This window comes from Pelophylax lessonae (genome assembly GCF_965119305.1).
Source record: "Pelophylax lessonae genome assembly, chromosome: 2".
Taxonomy (NCBI): domain Eukaryota; kingdom Metazoa; phylum Chordata; class Amphibia; order Anura; family Ranidae; genus Pelophylax; species Pelophylax lessonae.
The window spans coordinates 259,359,143-259,374,254 of record NC_138769.1 but is presented as its reverse complement, the minus strand read 5'-3'; the positions used below and the strand labels follow the sequence as shown (position 1 = coordinate 259,374,254).

Genomic DNA, 15,112 nt, shown 5'->3' with positions numbered 1-15,112 from the left:
CTAATCGTAGGTGTAATGTTTTACGGGTCTATAAAAAATAAATAAAAATAAATCCCATATTTTGTTACCTGCAGAAATGCATTTATTTTTTTGTAAAAGTGAACTTGACCTTTAACCTCTTCAGGAAAAAAACAACAACAATGTAGGAGCGCTAACAAAACCTCCAGCACATGAAGAGTAAATGGGTTAGAATGGGTGGGGGAGGGGAAGGGAAGGGAAGAGAACATGAGGAATAGAAACTGCAAAAAAAAAAAAAAAAAAACGCAGATGAAAAAACGCAGATAAAAAAACGGAGATGAAAAAATACCATAAATTGATGAATGACAGAGTCCTGATGGAAAATGTCCGAGGCACCGAGCTGCTCTCCACAGACAAGAGGAGTTCTGAACTAAACAAAAGAAAAAGAGAGAGAGCGCTCTAAGTGCAGACAGTCTTTATTAATAACAAGGCATAGGTGATATAAACTCACTAGAAACCAAAGTCATCGAGCTGTGTCAAGTCATGGAGCACCTGAAGAAAGAGCGCGCAGGGCCGTACGTGACCCAGCGCATGCTCAGAAACGCGTCGTGCATACCGTGCATATTCCACACACCATACATTCCCTGGTGAGGAGGCCGCGTTCCAGCTTCCACCGCACATCGCAGCCGCTGCCTTAGACGCTGACCGCCGACTGCTGGAGGAGGTAGCCGGCTTCCTTTTCTCCTCTGATCAGCGATCAAGCTTCTGAATTGCTGCACACGAGTGGATGGCACCTCCCAGAGGAATTCCTGATGTCCATGACTTGACACAGCTCGATGACTTTGGTTTCTAGTGAGTTTATATCACCTATGCCTTGTTATTAATAAAGACTGTCTGCACTTAGAGCGCTCTCTCTCTTTTTCTTTTAACCTCTTCAGGGGTGGCTGCCTCCTCTTGTTTATCAAGACAGAAGTATTCTGCAACAATGTCAAATTTATGGGGAAGCTTTCAGCTTCAGCGAGTAAGTGCAGGTTCAGACTCACGACTTCGGGAGGCGACCTGTGAAGTCGCGTGCACCGCGACTTTGGCGCTACTTGCACAGACTTCACATAATGGAAGTCAATGCAAGCCACTCCGATCTCGCCCCGAAGTAGTACAGGAACTATTTTCTAAGTCTGAGCGACTTGAGTCGCTCCTATTAGAACGGTTCCCGTAGCACAGAATGGACCGCGACTTGTCAGGCTGACAAGTCGCCTGACAAGTCGCGGTAGTGTGAACTGACACTAATGGGCTGTAGGGACCACAAGTAAGCCCCCTCATCCTTTCCTCCAGAGTCTCTCTGATCTTCCAATAACCGTAGTTACTTTTGTACATTCTGATCAGGAAGAGGAGGATGGTACCTTGTCCGTTTTTCTATAGACTGAAAGCGGTATTAAACCCAAAAATGTAATATTGCAACTTACTAGTCATTCTATGTGGGGCTTCATTAGTATTTTCTTTGGCTTTTTTCCCTCGGTTTTCACCTGGTGATCTGGCTAGTAACACCTCCTGTATTAGTGCGACACAACTATGGATGACTGAGCAAAGGAGGCACAGCGGACAGCAGCATTGTCTAGGACAGTGATGGCAAACCTTGGCACCCCAGATGTTTTGGAACTACATTTCCTATAATGCTCATGCCCTCTGCAGTGTAGTTGAGCATCATGGGAAATGTGGTTCCAAAACATCTGGGGTGCCAAGGTTCGCCATCACTGGTCTAGGGGGAGGGAAGTGTTAGCGTATCCAAATCTGTTAATACATCTAACAAATTGCCAAACTCCAGCGTACGCTTTTTCTTGTTCAATATTGATTAAAAAATATACAGTAAACACATAATAATAGCGCTCAATGTGCTTATGATCATGAGAGGTATACAAAGACCATAGAAATCAAAACAGTTTAAAATGAAGGCTAGCCGAATAGAATTGTCCTGTAATGGAATGATTTGTCTTGATTGGAGAAGGATCGGGGACCCAAGCCCACCATTATAAGCATTGTGGTCGATCATGTAAATATAAATACAATGTGAAAGAGAAAAACAGTGCTATATAATTTAAGCAAGAGGGGGAGAAAGCAAGGAAAGCATGAGTAAGAGGGAGGAAGAGGGGAGGAAGAGGGGAGGAAGGTAAGACACTGAAACTGAGTCACAAGCAGCAGCCTCAAGGTAGCCCAAGATGTCAAGGCTCAAAGTGAGAAGAGTCAAAACCAGGTGGAAGGACGTAAACAACCCATGTCTGCCAAGCTGTGCAATGTTTTGGACTTGTGTCCCAGCTTACACTTTTTAATCGGTTACAGCAAACTTTTTTTTTTTCCTTTTGGGATACAGTTGTTTTATCAATAAGTAAAAGCTGATTACTTTATACACCCCTGCCAGTTTTAAGTGGTTTGGCTCATCCCTGGAACTGATACAGTCTGCTGGAGGTAGTGCTTTTGAAAAACAGACTTGCTGGATGTATCACCAAATGAAAAAAGAAGAAAGCCTAAAAAATGCAGCCATCATGTCTAAGAAATTATGTGCTGTAATACAAGAAATGTTTTCTTTTGGGTTTAATACTGCTTCAGATATAGACTGGGCAGAAGGAACTGCACATTTATCCAAGGCTCAGCAGTTCCTAAATGTTTTGCAGGACAATTTTATGTCCGATGGTGAACGCACCGACAAACAATGCAGTACTAGACCTACTGATTGCGAACAATACAGACCTCATCACGGATATAGAAATACAAGGCAACTTAGGAAACAGTCACCATAGGTCAATTAGTTTCAGTATTAATCATAGTAATAGGAAACACAAGGGTAATATAATGACACTGAATTTCAAAAGAGCCAACTTCCCAAAACTGCGCTCTTTACTAGAAAATATCAAATGGGATAGAACCCTGGGAACAAAGAACACGGAGGAAAAATGGGAGTGCTTCAAGAGCATACTAAACAAAGGGATTGGCCAGTGCATCCCAAAGGGAAATGCATTTAAAAGTGCAAAACTAAACCCTGGGTGGCTAAACTCCAACATAAAAATGCATATTAATACTAAAGAAAAGGCCTTCAAAAAATACAAGGCTGAGGGGTCATTGGCAGAATTCATGCATTACAAAGAGTGTAATAAGAAATGTAAAGGCAAAATCAAGTCGGCTAAAATAGAACACTAGAGACATATAGCGGAAGATAGTAAAAAAAATCCAAGAAATTCTTTAAGTATATAAATAGTAAGAAAGCAAGGCCAGAACACATTGGCCCCATAAAAGACGATGAATGGAATCTGGCCACAGAGGACAGAGAGAAAGCGAAAGTGTTACACTAACCCAGCATGTAATGCAAAACTAAATAATACACCTCAGGGAGTACCCCCATGGCTAACAGAGGATAGACTTCAAACGAAACTAGAGAAACAACATAAATAAATCAGGGGGACCAGGTGGCTTGCACCCGAGGGTTCTTGAAGAACTCAGGCAGGAGATGGCTAGACCATTATTCTTGATCTTTAAGGATAGTCTACAAATGGGTATGATGCCAGCTGCTTGGAAAAAGGCCAACGTGGTACCAATATTTAAAAAAGGTCAGAGATATATCCTGTGTAACTATAGGCCGGTCAGTCTAACGGTAGTCTGCAAAATTTTGGCGGGGATGTTGGACTATATACAAGACTATAGTAATGAAAACGGTATCGTGGTAATCAGCATGGATTCATGAAAAATCGTTCTTGCCAGACCAATCTATTAACCTTCTACAATGAAGGGAGTTGCTATCTAGATAAAGGAAGGCTTGTGGATGTGGTGTATTTGGACTTTGCAAAGGCATTTGACACAGTTCCCCACAAACGCTTACTGTACAAACTAAGGTACGTAGGTATGGACCATAGGGTGAGTACCTGGATAGAGAACTGGCTCCAGGGGCGAGTCCAGAGGGTGGTGATAAATGGGGAGTACGCGGATTGGGCGGGTGTGGAAAGTGGGGTCCCCCAAGGATCTGTCTTGGGACCAATCCTGTTTTATTCATAAATGACCTAGAGGAGGAGATATCTAGCACAATCTAGGTATTTGTGGATGATGCTAAACTAAACATGCCAATATCTTCTATGCAGGATGTGGAAACCTTACAAGCAGATCTGAACAAAATAATGGGGGTGGGCAACTACATTGCAGAAGAGGTTTATTGTTGAAAAATGTAAAGTAATGCACTTGGGCGTCAGAAACACAAAAGCAAGCTGCTCACTAGGGGGGGGACCTCTGGGGGAATCTAAGATAGAAAAGGACCTGAGGGTACTAGTGGACAACAGGCTTGGCAGTGGCATGCAATGCCAAGCCGCTGCAAGCAAAGCCAACAAAATACATACACACACATATCATAGGTTGAACTGGATGGACTGATGTCTTTTTTCAACCTCCCAAACTATGTAAGGACCCTGTGGACAAAAGCCTAGAAGCCCTATTAAAGACCTTGTCCTCTATTGCAGGCCCTTTCATGCAACCTACTGTTGTGAGTATGAGTATCTGCCAAACTCTAGCTGTCTGGTCCAAGGAAGTTTTTATAAATTCTGGGTCTATATTGATGGTTCCTTCTTTCCTTCCAAAAACCAGGGGTCCTGCCAATGGCCCTGTGCTGTTGTGTGGATGGGCTCGTGAATACGATTTGTAAAATATCCAGAATGAGCCTCATTTCAGTGCATGTGTGGAGGATGCTTTGGTGCAAATGTTAAGTTTGTGGAGCTTCAGTGCAAGAAGCATCTCTTGTGGGTGCCCTTTGCTAGGAAACACCTTTTTGGCAAAACCTTTAGACATTTTTGAGGATGTCACAAGAGGGATACTTGCTTATCCTCATCTACCTGGGGCACGTAGTGTTTTGGTTTTGCCTCTCAGCACTGAACTCAATAGCTTTTTTTGTTTTGTAAACATGTGCCACAGGATTACCTTCTGTCCCCATATTGCCTGGCAAGTTATATGCTCAAAACCTGTCCCTAGTAATAGCCAACAGCTATCCTCCCTGTTTTTTGGTCTGTAGTTAAAACCTTTAGGTTGTGATTATATAAAAGTTTGATATACCTGGTACCACAAAAATCTTGCATTACATATTATTTAATAGACATTTTCAGAATTGAGAAATCCATTATTCTCTTGTGAACCCTCCTTATTTCTACCTTGAATATCCTTGTTCATAACTTGCCATGGAATACCATTGTATTTTTGTATGGTTGCACCCGGATTTCAGATTGTGAAGAACAGTTGAACCTCCTTGTACACTCTGCAACTGCAATCCTTGATACATCCATTTGGGAAAACATGTATGGTATTGTACAGATCGTTCATACTATAGAAATTTTAATTTTCCCTGGAAAATCCATATAATGTGAAACTCCTCCTTTTAGTTTTGAGTGGAATGGGAACAATAGTCCATCTTGCGTTTTTTATTGCAGCGCATGGGTCAGTTGGGTAGGGTTTCTTTTCTTTTTTTTCTCAGCAATAACTGTCATTGGGACAGGAAGTGAGGGGAAATCTGGGGAAACGGACAGCAAACGTAACCCAACAGAAGATCTAACCCTTGCCCACTCCATCCAAAAAAAAAAAAGTCTTGGCTAGAGTTTTACTTTAAATCTGTAACTTTTTGTTTTGAAATGTTTTACTGATCCATCTGGTGCAATATGTTTGTTTTTTGTTTGTGTGTGTGGGTTTTTTTTTTTTTTTTTGTGAATTAAAAAATCTGGTAAATTAACGAGAGATTATATTTTGCTTATTTGCAGCTGTTGAATGTTCAAGTCCAGATGTGGCCAATGCAAATAAATTATCTGGGTTTGCTGGTCCATACTATTACGATTTTGCGGTCACTTTTGAATGTTTAAAGGGCTTTACGATGAAAGGTGCCAACTCGGTCAAGTGCAATGCCAGCAGCCAGTGGGATCCTCCGTTACCCACATGTTATGGTAAGTTGCACTATAATTTCCTGTTAATGTGAGCGCTGGTAATAACAAGTAGTTTGATCTTACACTATGCGGTTATATACTTTAAACAAATATAACTAGTTATCTTTTGGTGACTGTAGATCTGTTCTGTATCTCATTTTTGGTAGCTTGGCACTTGTGCCTATAGGCATTTTAAACTGTTGGGCATGGAATTAGGCATCAGCCTCCAGTGGAATCATCAGTGCTGTTTGGAGAGTTTGTGTACAGTAAATGTTGCTTTATTAGGAAGGGTCTGCACATTTTCAGTTGATGGGTCAGTTTATTTACCCAAAGCATTGGGAGACTTCAGAACATAGCTATTACAGGTTACTTGAATTGGTGATACATCGATGTGGGGAGATTTAGTAAATGTTTTCTATCCAACTATTGGAGCTGGAAAAATTATTTTCCAGATATTTGGAAGCTTGCATTACACCAGGGGTATCCAAACTATGGCCCTCCAGCTGTTCAGGAACTACAATTTCCATGAGGCATTGTAAATCTCTGACATTCACAGACTTAACTAGGCATGATGGGAATTGTAGTTCCTGAACAGCTGGAGGGCCATTGTTGGACATAGCTGCATTACACACATCTGTCTCCAATGCTAATTGAAATTTACATCTAGCCTGTGATAATTTAGGACATAGACACAATTTGCTAGAATGTCTAGGGAGAGCCCAGAGAATAACGACCACCGGATCAGATTAACCATCAAGTCTAGGGTTAGGATGTGTGCAGAAGAAGTTGTTAAATGGTCCATTTCTGGAGCTGATATATAACTGTGCTTTTTGACTGTCCCTTTTCTGGGTGATCAAATCTTTAAGGTAAGAGACTGTCCATGTGGTTTGAAGGTGAAGGTCTCTTCCTTTAGTATCACATCTCTGAGCACCATCAACTACTAGTCTTCTTACAAGGACTTTATGGACTTATCTTACCCAACATAGCTGCTTTGCACCATTTTTTTTTTTTTTTTATTGTTCTTTATTGTGGTGTGTTTGCACTATGTCTAAATACATTTGCTTATATTAATAATTACCAGCACTGCACAGTTTCTATATTTATTCTTATATTGTTGTCTACATGCTATTTTATGATTCTTTGATTTGAGCCCTAGCGCAGGTATTATCTTTTTTATTTTTTTTATTTTATCAACTATGGTTTAAGGATTCTGAGGGTGTATTTTTTTTTTCCCTTAGGTTGACCTCAATGGACATGTTAATATTAAAGGGGGTGGGGCTTTGGTATCGGGAGGTGGACTTTAGAGCCAAAGTCAGTGTTATGCCCAAGCCCTGGTATATAGAAAATGTAAGAAAAGTACAGCGCTAAAAATCTTTACCTAAACAGACAGAATAAACAAATTAAGCAGTAATGATGCGAGTCTGTGCTTAATCGAACTAGTAAATATAAACAGCAGCTTTAACGCTATTACACATTTATCAGATAATAAAATTAAAAACCATACAGCATTGTAAGTTCCCACCTAAACAGACTGCCTAAATATAAAAAATTAGGCAGTAATGATATGAGAAATCGTGCAATAATATGCATACATAAAAAATACTAATTTTTATTTTCTCCCTCTTCCTTTTTTTTTTTTTTTTTTAATTTATTTAATTTTCTTTTTTTTAGACTGATTTTGCACATCTTAGAGGTTAAAGATTGTGTCCTCCCCAACGAAGGCTAGGGAAAAAGTGTTTTAGTACCTACTGTAATATTTTTTCTCTTGTGTCCTCTGACAGACGCAGGCCTTCCAAGTTTCATCACGATTGGGTAATGGCGCCCTCTGCAGGAGCAGGCTAGGTAGTGAAACTTCATCAAAAAACTTTCACTAGACACACCTTTAGGGGCTGTCCCTCCAGACATTACCCCTAGACACATTGAGCTTACTAATCAGTTTCTTGCTGCCTAGCTCAAGAGTAGGACCTAGGATACCCTGCTGGGACTCCGGTCTCAGTTTTTTATTTTTCTTTGCAAAATGTTTATTTTATTTCTTCATTTACTATCGCTAGCTAGTCAGGGGGATCCTCCTGGAGAACCTTGTGGTGTTGCTGGGAAGAAGCTGGGGGCAGAGTGAGGAAGCATAAAGTGCAGGGTCTGGAGGAGGCCCAAAGGAAGGCTGGAGCTCTACTGCAGCTCTAGGAGAGGTGCGAGGGCCACATAAAATGGCCTGGAGGGCCGAATTCGGCCCACGGCCTTGTGTTTGACACATGTGTTCTAAGCAGTTGTCTAGAAAACTGAAACTGAAAATAGTTGACGATCACAAAGCTGGAGAAGGCTATAAGAAGATAGCAAAGCGTTTTCAGATGTCAATATCCTCTGTTTGGAATGTAATTAAGAAATGGCAGTCATCAGGAACAGTGGAAGTTAAAGCAAGATATGGAAGACCAAGAAAAATATCAGACAGAACAGCTCGCAGGATTGTGAGAAAAACAATTCAAAACCCACGTTTGACTGCATGATCCCTCCAGAAAGATCTGGCAGACACTGGAGTTGTGGTACACTATTCCACTATAAAGAGCTATTTGTACAAATATGGTCTTCATGGAAGAGTCCTCAGAAGAAAACCTCTTCTACGTCCTCACCCAAAAAAAATCACAGTTTGAACTTTGCAAATGAACATATAGACAAGCCTGATGCATTTTGGAAACAAGTTCTGTGGACCAATGAGATTAAAATTGGACTTTTTGGCCGGAATGAGCAAAGGTACGTTTGGAGAAGGGGCACATAATTTAATGAAAAGAACCTCTGTCCAACTGTTAAGCATGGGGGTGGTCAATCATGCTTTGGGGTTGTATTGCAGCCAGTGGCACAGGGAACATCTCACGAATAGAAGGAAAAATAGATTCAATAAAATCTTGGATGGTAACTTGATGCCATCTGTGAAAAAGCTGAAGTTAAAGAGAGGATGGCTTCTACAAATGGATAATGATCCTAAACACACCTCGAAATCCACGGGGGGATTACATCAAGAGGCGTAAACTGAAGTTTTTACCATGGCCTTCACAATCTCCTGACCTCAACATAATTGAAAATCTATGGATAGACCTTAAAACAGGGTTCGTACGGTCCTTGAAAACCTGGAAAAGTTTTTACATTTGGAGAGGACCCTTTCCAGGCCTGGAAAGGTCATGGAAAATTAGGATTCCACTAAGGTTTTGGAAAAGTCATGGAAATGTAACTGGGGAGGAGCAGGGAGCGGCAGGGGGGGGGGGGGGGTCGAATGCTTAAAGACTTTAGTGTAATTTATTATTTTATTCAGTAATGTTTGCCAGTGCCACATACTATTTGTCTTCCGGGTCCGCGGTATGCCCGTGCGCTGTCACGCAGCAGCCGAGGAGATGATCGTGCACCAATCACTGGCAGCGGGGAGGGCCGGCCGTGGTTTGCCTTGTTGTAACTGGCCCGCAGCAGCAAACCAATCACAGGCAGCGGAAGCGTCACTGGAGGGCGGGCCGGCCGCATGAACGTGATGACGCGGAAGGGGGTGGTAACCGTTTTGGTTACCGCACCCCGCGTCATCACGTTCATGCGGCCGGAGATTAGACCGGTGTAGGCGCTGCAGCTCGACGTCAGCCATGTATGTTGTGGGCAGGAAGTGGGGCTGTCATCTGAGCAGAACTTTCAGAATTTTCCTGCTTGTGGCTTCCTTTGGCTCTTCTGAGAAGTGGAAGCTGTCACCTGTCTTGTCCACATTCCGAGTGCAAGACCTGGAAAGTCACCAAGCATTTCCATACTTCTGCTGGGCACACAACACAGGCCATACAACTGATCACCCCACACAGGGCAGATGACTCTGGGGACATCACGCTGGGCGCACAACCCGTCACACCATTGTGGGCACATGACGCAGTACACAACTCTTAGGTACTCCACTGTGGGCATACGACTCTGGGTACATCACATTGGGCATGCGACTGATCACCCCACACAGGGCAGATGACTCTGGGGACATCACATTGGGCACATAAATATGGGTACACCCCTTTGTGGGCACACAAGTCTGGATACATGACACACAGTACACACAGCTCTGGGTACATCACACTGGGCATACCACTGTGGACACACGACTCTGGGTACAACGCGTTGGGCATACAACTGGTCACACCACACAGGACAGATCACTCTGGGTACACTCCTGTGGGCACACAAGTCTGAGCATATGACACAGTACATGCAGCTCTGGGTACACCACTGTGGGCACACGAGTCTGGGTTCACCACGCTGGACACATGATACAGTGTATACCACTGTGGGCATATGATGCGCACACCACTGTGGGCACACCACGCTGGACAGATGACGGTGCACTCGAGGCTGGGCACATGACACAGTGCACACAACTCTGGGTACACCAAATTGGGCACACTACTCTGGGAACTTCACGCAGCTTCCAATCCGATCGCTGGCTTTTTCACCCGTGCGCCTGAAGTGACACCGGCTCCCAGCTGCGGCAGCGGTGCTTCCATCTCATCCACTGTAAAACAAGGGACCATTTTGAGTCACGCTGTATCCAGAAACGAAACCCTAACTGCAGAGGTACTGTACACTACAAAGATTGTCATTTATTTTAGTAAAAATATCCTGGGTGTGACATGGATTTTCTTATTTAACATGTATACGTAGACATTTCATGAAACATTAGGTCATGAATATTTACGTGAAGTCATGGAAAAGTCATGGAATTTTATTGGTGAAAATGTGTATGAACCCTGTTAAAAGAGCAGTGCGTGTGTCACGTACCTGATCCGAGGCCGAGATGCAGAGAGGGCTCCCCTTGCGGCTGAGTGCGGCACACCCCTGGGGTTGAGACAGAGGGTGTAGCGCCCGCAGAAGCACTGGCTGCCGGCAGGGTCCTGATGGTAGACAGGCGGTTTCTAGCAGTGTGGTCTCTAGCGAGTGCTGGGCAGGAATACACCAGACAGTCCAAGGAGGAACCAGGAACAACCAGACAGTAGGTGTAAGACCGGCCGGGGGTCAAACACAGGGCAGGAAGCTGCAACAGGTGCAAGCCAAAGGTATAGCAGGAAGGCCAGAAGCAGACAAGTCCGTGGGAAAGCCAAGATCAGGTACTGGAGGGCAGGTAGACAGGAAGCAAGTCCGTGCGCCAAGCTGAGATCAGATAACGGGAGAGCCAAACTGGAGCAAGGATGGTCAGACTAAGCCGAGGGTCACAGCCAGGAGAGAAGAGCAGACAGGTCAGGAACAAGCCGGGTCAAACTGGAATCCAGGAAGTAGCAATGCTCAGAAAACAGGAAGAGCTGAAGACAATCCAGCAATCTGATGGGCTGAGTAGAGTCCTTTTTATAGGCCAGTGAATTAGTCTATGGCCTGAGTCCATTGCGGCCATGGGAAGTACAGGCAAAGTTGCCAGTTGCAGCACAGCCATTTCACTGACAATGAGTCTATGGCCTGAGTCCATTGCGGCCATTGGAAGTACTGGCGGAGTTGCCAGTTGCAGCATGGCCATTTCTCTGACAGCGTGACAGACAGCCCAGAAATCTCAAAGAACTGGAAGACTTTTGTAAGGAAGAATGGGCAAAGATACCTCAAACAAGAATTGAAAGACTCTTGGCTGGCTACAAATAGCGTTTACAAGCTGTGATGCTTGCCAAAGGGGGCAGTACAAGATATTAACTTTGCAGGCGCCATTTTTTTTATTTTCGGTTATTTTGAAAGTGGAAATGATGGAAATAAAATCTAACTTTTGTTGACATATTATAAGAATGTCTAATCTGTAATTTGATGCCTTTTGGAGATTTTTCCATCTTTCCTTGGCTTCTTTATGCACATTAATACAAATTTTTACCTGGGGTGCCCAAACTTTCGATCCCCACTGTATGCCTTCCCTCCGCTCGTTCTCCTTGTTCATTGCCACCCTGCAAAGGTTTCTTTGTAGGGTGGTAATGGAAGTCATTCCGGTCATTCTGGTGGTGCTAGACTGGCCTCGATGGTCTTGGTACGCAGAGCTGGTAAAAATGGTTGTGGATCTTCCATGGCGTCTTCCTCTGTGGGAAGATCTGCTATCTCCAAGGACCGATCTTCGATCCTGCTTTACGGTCACTGGCTTTAATGGCTTGGCTGTTGAAATCAAGTTGAGGGATAGAGGTCTCTCTGATTTGGTGATTCTTTTGAAGGCCAGAAAGTCGACATCTAGGAAGATCTATCCTCGTATGTGGAGATTGTACATTTCTTGGTGTGAATCGCTGCAGCTGCACCCTTGCTTTTTTTTCTATAGCTAGGGTTTTGGCCTTTTTACAAAAAGTTGTTGAGCAGCGCTTGGCGTTGGGTACTATCAAGAGCCAGGTGTCGGCCTTGGCTATTTACTTCCAACGTCCCTTGGCTGCTAATAGTTTGATTTGCACCATCATTCAGGGGGTGCGTCATCTGGCCCCTCCGAGGAGATTCCCGTTGCCTCCGTGGGATCTTAATCTGGATTTGTCTGTTCTTCAAAAGCCTCGTTATGAGAATATTAGGGAGATTCCTCTGCTTTCTTTGTCGCAGAAGGTTGCCTTCCTAGTGGCTATCACTTCTGCCCGCAGAGTCTTGGGAGTTGACGGCGCTGTCCTGTCCACCTTTTTTGGTGGTCCACAAGGATAAAGTGGTCCTCCAACCTATTCTGTCCTTTCTTCCTAAGGTGGTGTTGGATTTTCACCTGAATGAAGACATTGTGTTGCTTTCCTTGTGTCCTAAGCCTAAACATCACAAAAGTTGCCCTGCACTCTCTGGTTGTGGTTCGAGCAATAAAAGGTTTATCTGATGGTTACGAAGTCCTTTAGGAAGTCGGACTCTTTGTCCTTCCGGACAGTCCTCGCAAAGGTTTGGCTGCGTCCGCTGCTACCATTTCGAGATGGATCCGGCAGACGGTTGTTTAAGCTTATTCAATCAAGAGTCAGGTTCCTCCTTTCCCTGTGAAGGTGCATTCTACTAGAGCACTGAGTGCCTCTTGGGCTTTTTGCCATCAGGCTCTGTTGAACAAGTTTGTAAGGCAGCAATTTGGTCGTCTGTGCACACCTTTACAAAATTTTACAAGGTGGATTTGTTGACATCTTTGGATACCTCTTTTGGCCGCAAGGTTTTGCAGGCTGCTGTTTTGTAAAATGTTTTTTTGTACTTCGGGGTCTTTATCTTTGTGAGCTCCTGTTTGGTTGAGCTCCATGTTGCCCAGTTGACCAAGCTTAGCCTTTTGGAGTTGACGTTGCTGTCTGGTTGCGTTTTTTCCACCCCTCAGGGCATCCCACTCAGCTCATGGAGATGAGGCTGCGTCTGTCGACCGACGATAGAGAAAATAAGATTTCTTGTAAGATCTTACCGTAAAATTTTTTCTCTGATGTCCGTCAACACGCAGCACCCGCCCCTCTGTTTGGGGTTGGTTCTTTGCTTTCACTGCTTTAACCTAAACTGATGCGCTGAGTCATGCAGTGGGGGTTTATGCCTAGGGGGACAGCCCCCTGGGCATGTGTATTTACATTTTTTTTATGCCTAGACTACTCCTGATGGGAAGAGCATAAACGGACTCAGCTCATGGAGATGAGGCTGCATCTGTCAACGGACATCAGAGAAAAAGATTTTACGGTAAGATCTTAGGCTGGCCATACATGATATAATCTTCTTACAATTTTCTGTCCAATTTTCTTGAAATTTACCTTCAAGTATGTAGTACGAAGGCCTGCCTAATTGGATACAAGTGAATGTGTTGTTTAGCTTTGACCTCACATTATGTGGTTTGTGGTAAATCTAACAGAAAATTGTACAACAAAAGTTGAACATGTATGACCAGCCTTACAAAAATCGTATTTTTCTTTTCATACATCACGGGACACAGAGCCATAAATCACAACATATGGGATGTCCCAAAGCAATATCTGAGGGAAGGGGAACACCAAAAAAATACCACCATCTGACCCCACAAGAAGTATTACACCGCCGCCTGCAGAACACTGTGGCCAAAAGCAGACTCCTCCTGGGTCTCAACATCCACTCTAAAAAGGAGTGAACGTATGCACTGATGACCTGGTCGTGGTCTTGCAAATCTGAGGCATAGAGGCTTGATGGATATGTGCCCAAGAGGCACCTACTCTGGTAGAATGTGCCTTTACAGGAAAGGGTGGAACCTTTCCTACTAAACCATACGCCTGGGTAATAACCTGGCGAATCCAACAAGAAATTGTAGATTTAGATGCTACCAACCCGTTTCTGGGCCCTTCTGGCAGCATAAACAAGCTCTCGGTCTTTCAAATCTGAGCGGTCTCCTTTAAGTAAAACTTAAGTGCAGGCACTACATCAAGAGAGTGTAATAACTTTTTCTCCTCTCAGAGAGGATCTGGAAAAAAGGTAACATAATGTCCTGATTCAAATGAAAGGTGGACACTACTTTGGGCAAAAAATCTGGTTGTGGACATAAAATCACCCTATCTTGATAAAATATCAAGAATGGCTCTTTACAGGAAAGAGCTGCTAGTTCCGATACCCTTCCAGCTGAGGTTATCGCAATCAAAAAGACCAGTTTTCTAGTCAAAAGAACCAGGGTAGCCTGCCCCAGAGGTTCAAAAGGCTGTTTTTGCAAAACTGCCAGCACTAAATTGAAGTCCCAAGGACACAATGGTGACTTCACAGGTGGAAGCAAACGCAATATTCCCCGGAAAAAGGTTTGAACCCACGAATGGGAAGCAATCGGTTCCTGGAAAAAAAAACGATAAAGCTGAAACCTGCCCTTTAATCATGCTCAAGGCTAATTTCCTATCTACCCCTGCTTGCAGGAAGGATAGAATTCTCCCGATAATATATGTACGGGATGCCATTTCCTGGCTTCACACCAGGCAATGTAGGATTTTCAGACCCTGTAATAAATATCCTAGTGACTGGTTTCCTAGCATTTATTAGCGTATGGACTGCAGGGCCCAATACACCCTGCTCCTCCAAGATTAAGGCTTGAATAGCCAAGCCGTCAAATTTAGAGTCTGTATAGCAGGGTGGAATATCGGACCTTGAGAGAGCAAGTCCGGACGCAGTGGAAGAACCCAACCTTTAAATTTGTGCATACCAAATCTTCCTCAACCATGCCGGAGCTACAAAAATTACTGGTTTCCCTTCTGGCAGGATCCTGCGCAACAGACGTGGAATCGGCTGCACCGGAGGAAAAGCATAAATCAGGGAAAACTCCTTCCAAGGAGTCGCCA

The 15,112-nt window shown here is 43.8% G+C and overlaps 1 protein-coding gene across 3 annotated transcripts in view; it reads left to right on the top strand.

The window, feature by feature from the left end:
• The window catches only part of LOC309548571 (complement component receptor 1-like protein), a 588,839-nt gene that overhangs the window by 128,650 nt on the left and 445,077 nt on the right, over window positions 1-15,112 (top strand). For all 3 annotated transcript variants that reach the window (XM_082248544.1, XM_082248545.1, XM_082248543.1), the window contains exon 6: window positions 5,733-5,912. In XM_082248544.1, the coding sequence (XP_082104670.1) occupies window positions 5,733-5,912 (180 nt within the window). The remainder of the gene's footprint in view (window positions 1-5,732; window positions 5,913-15,112) is intronic.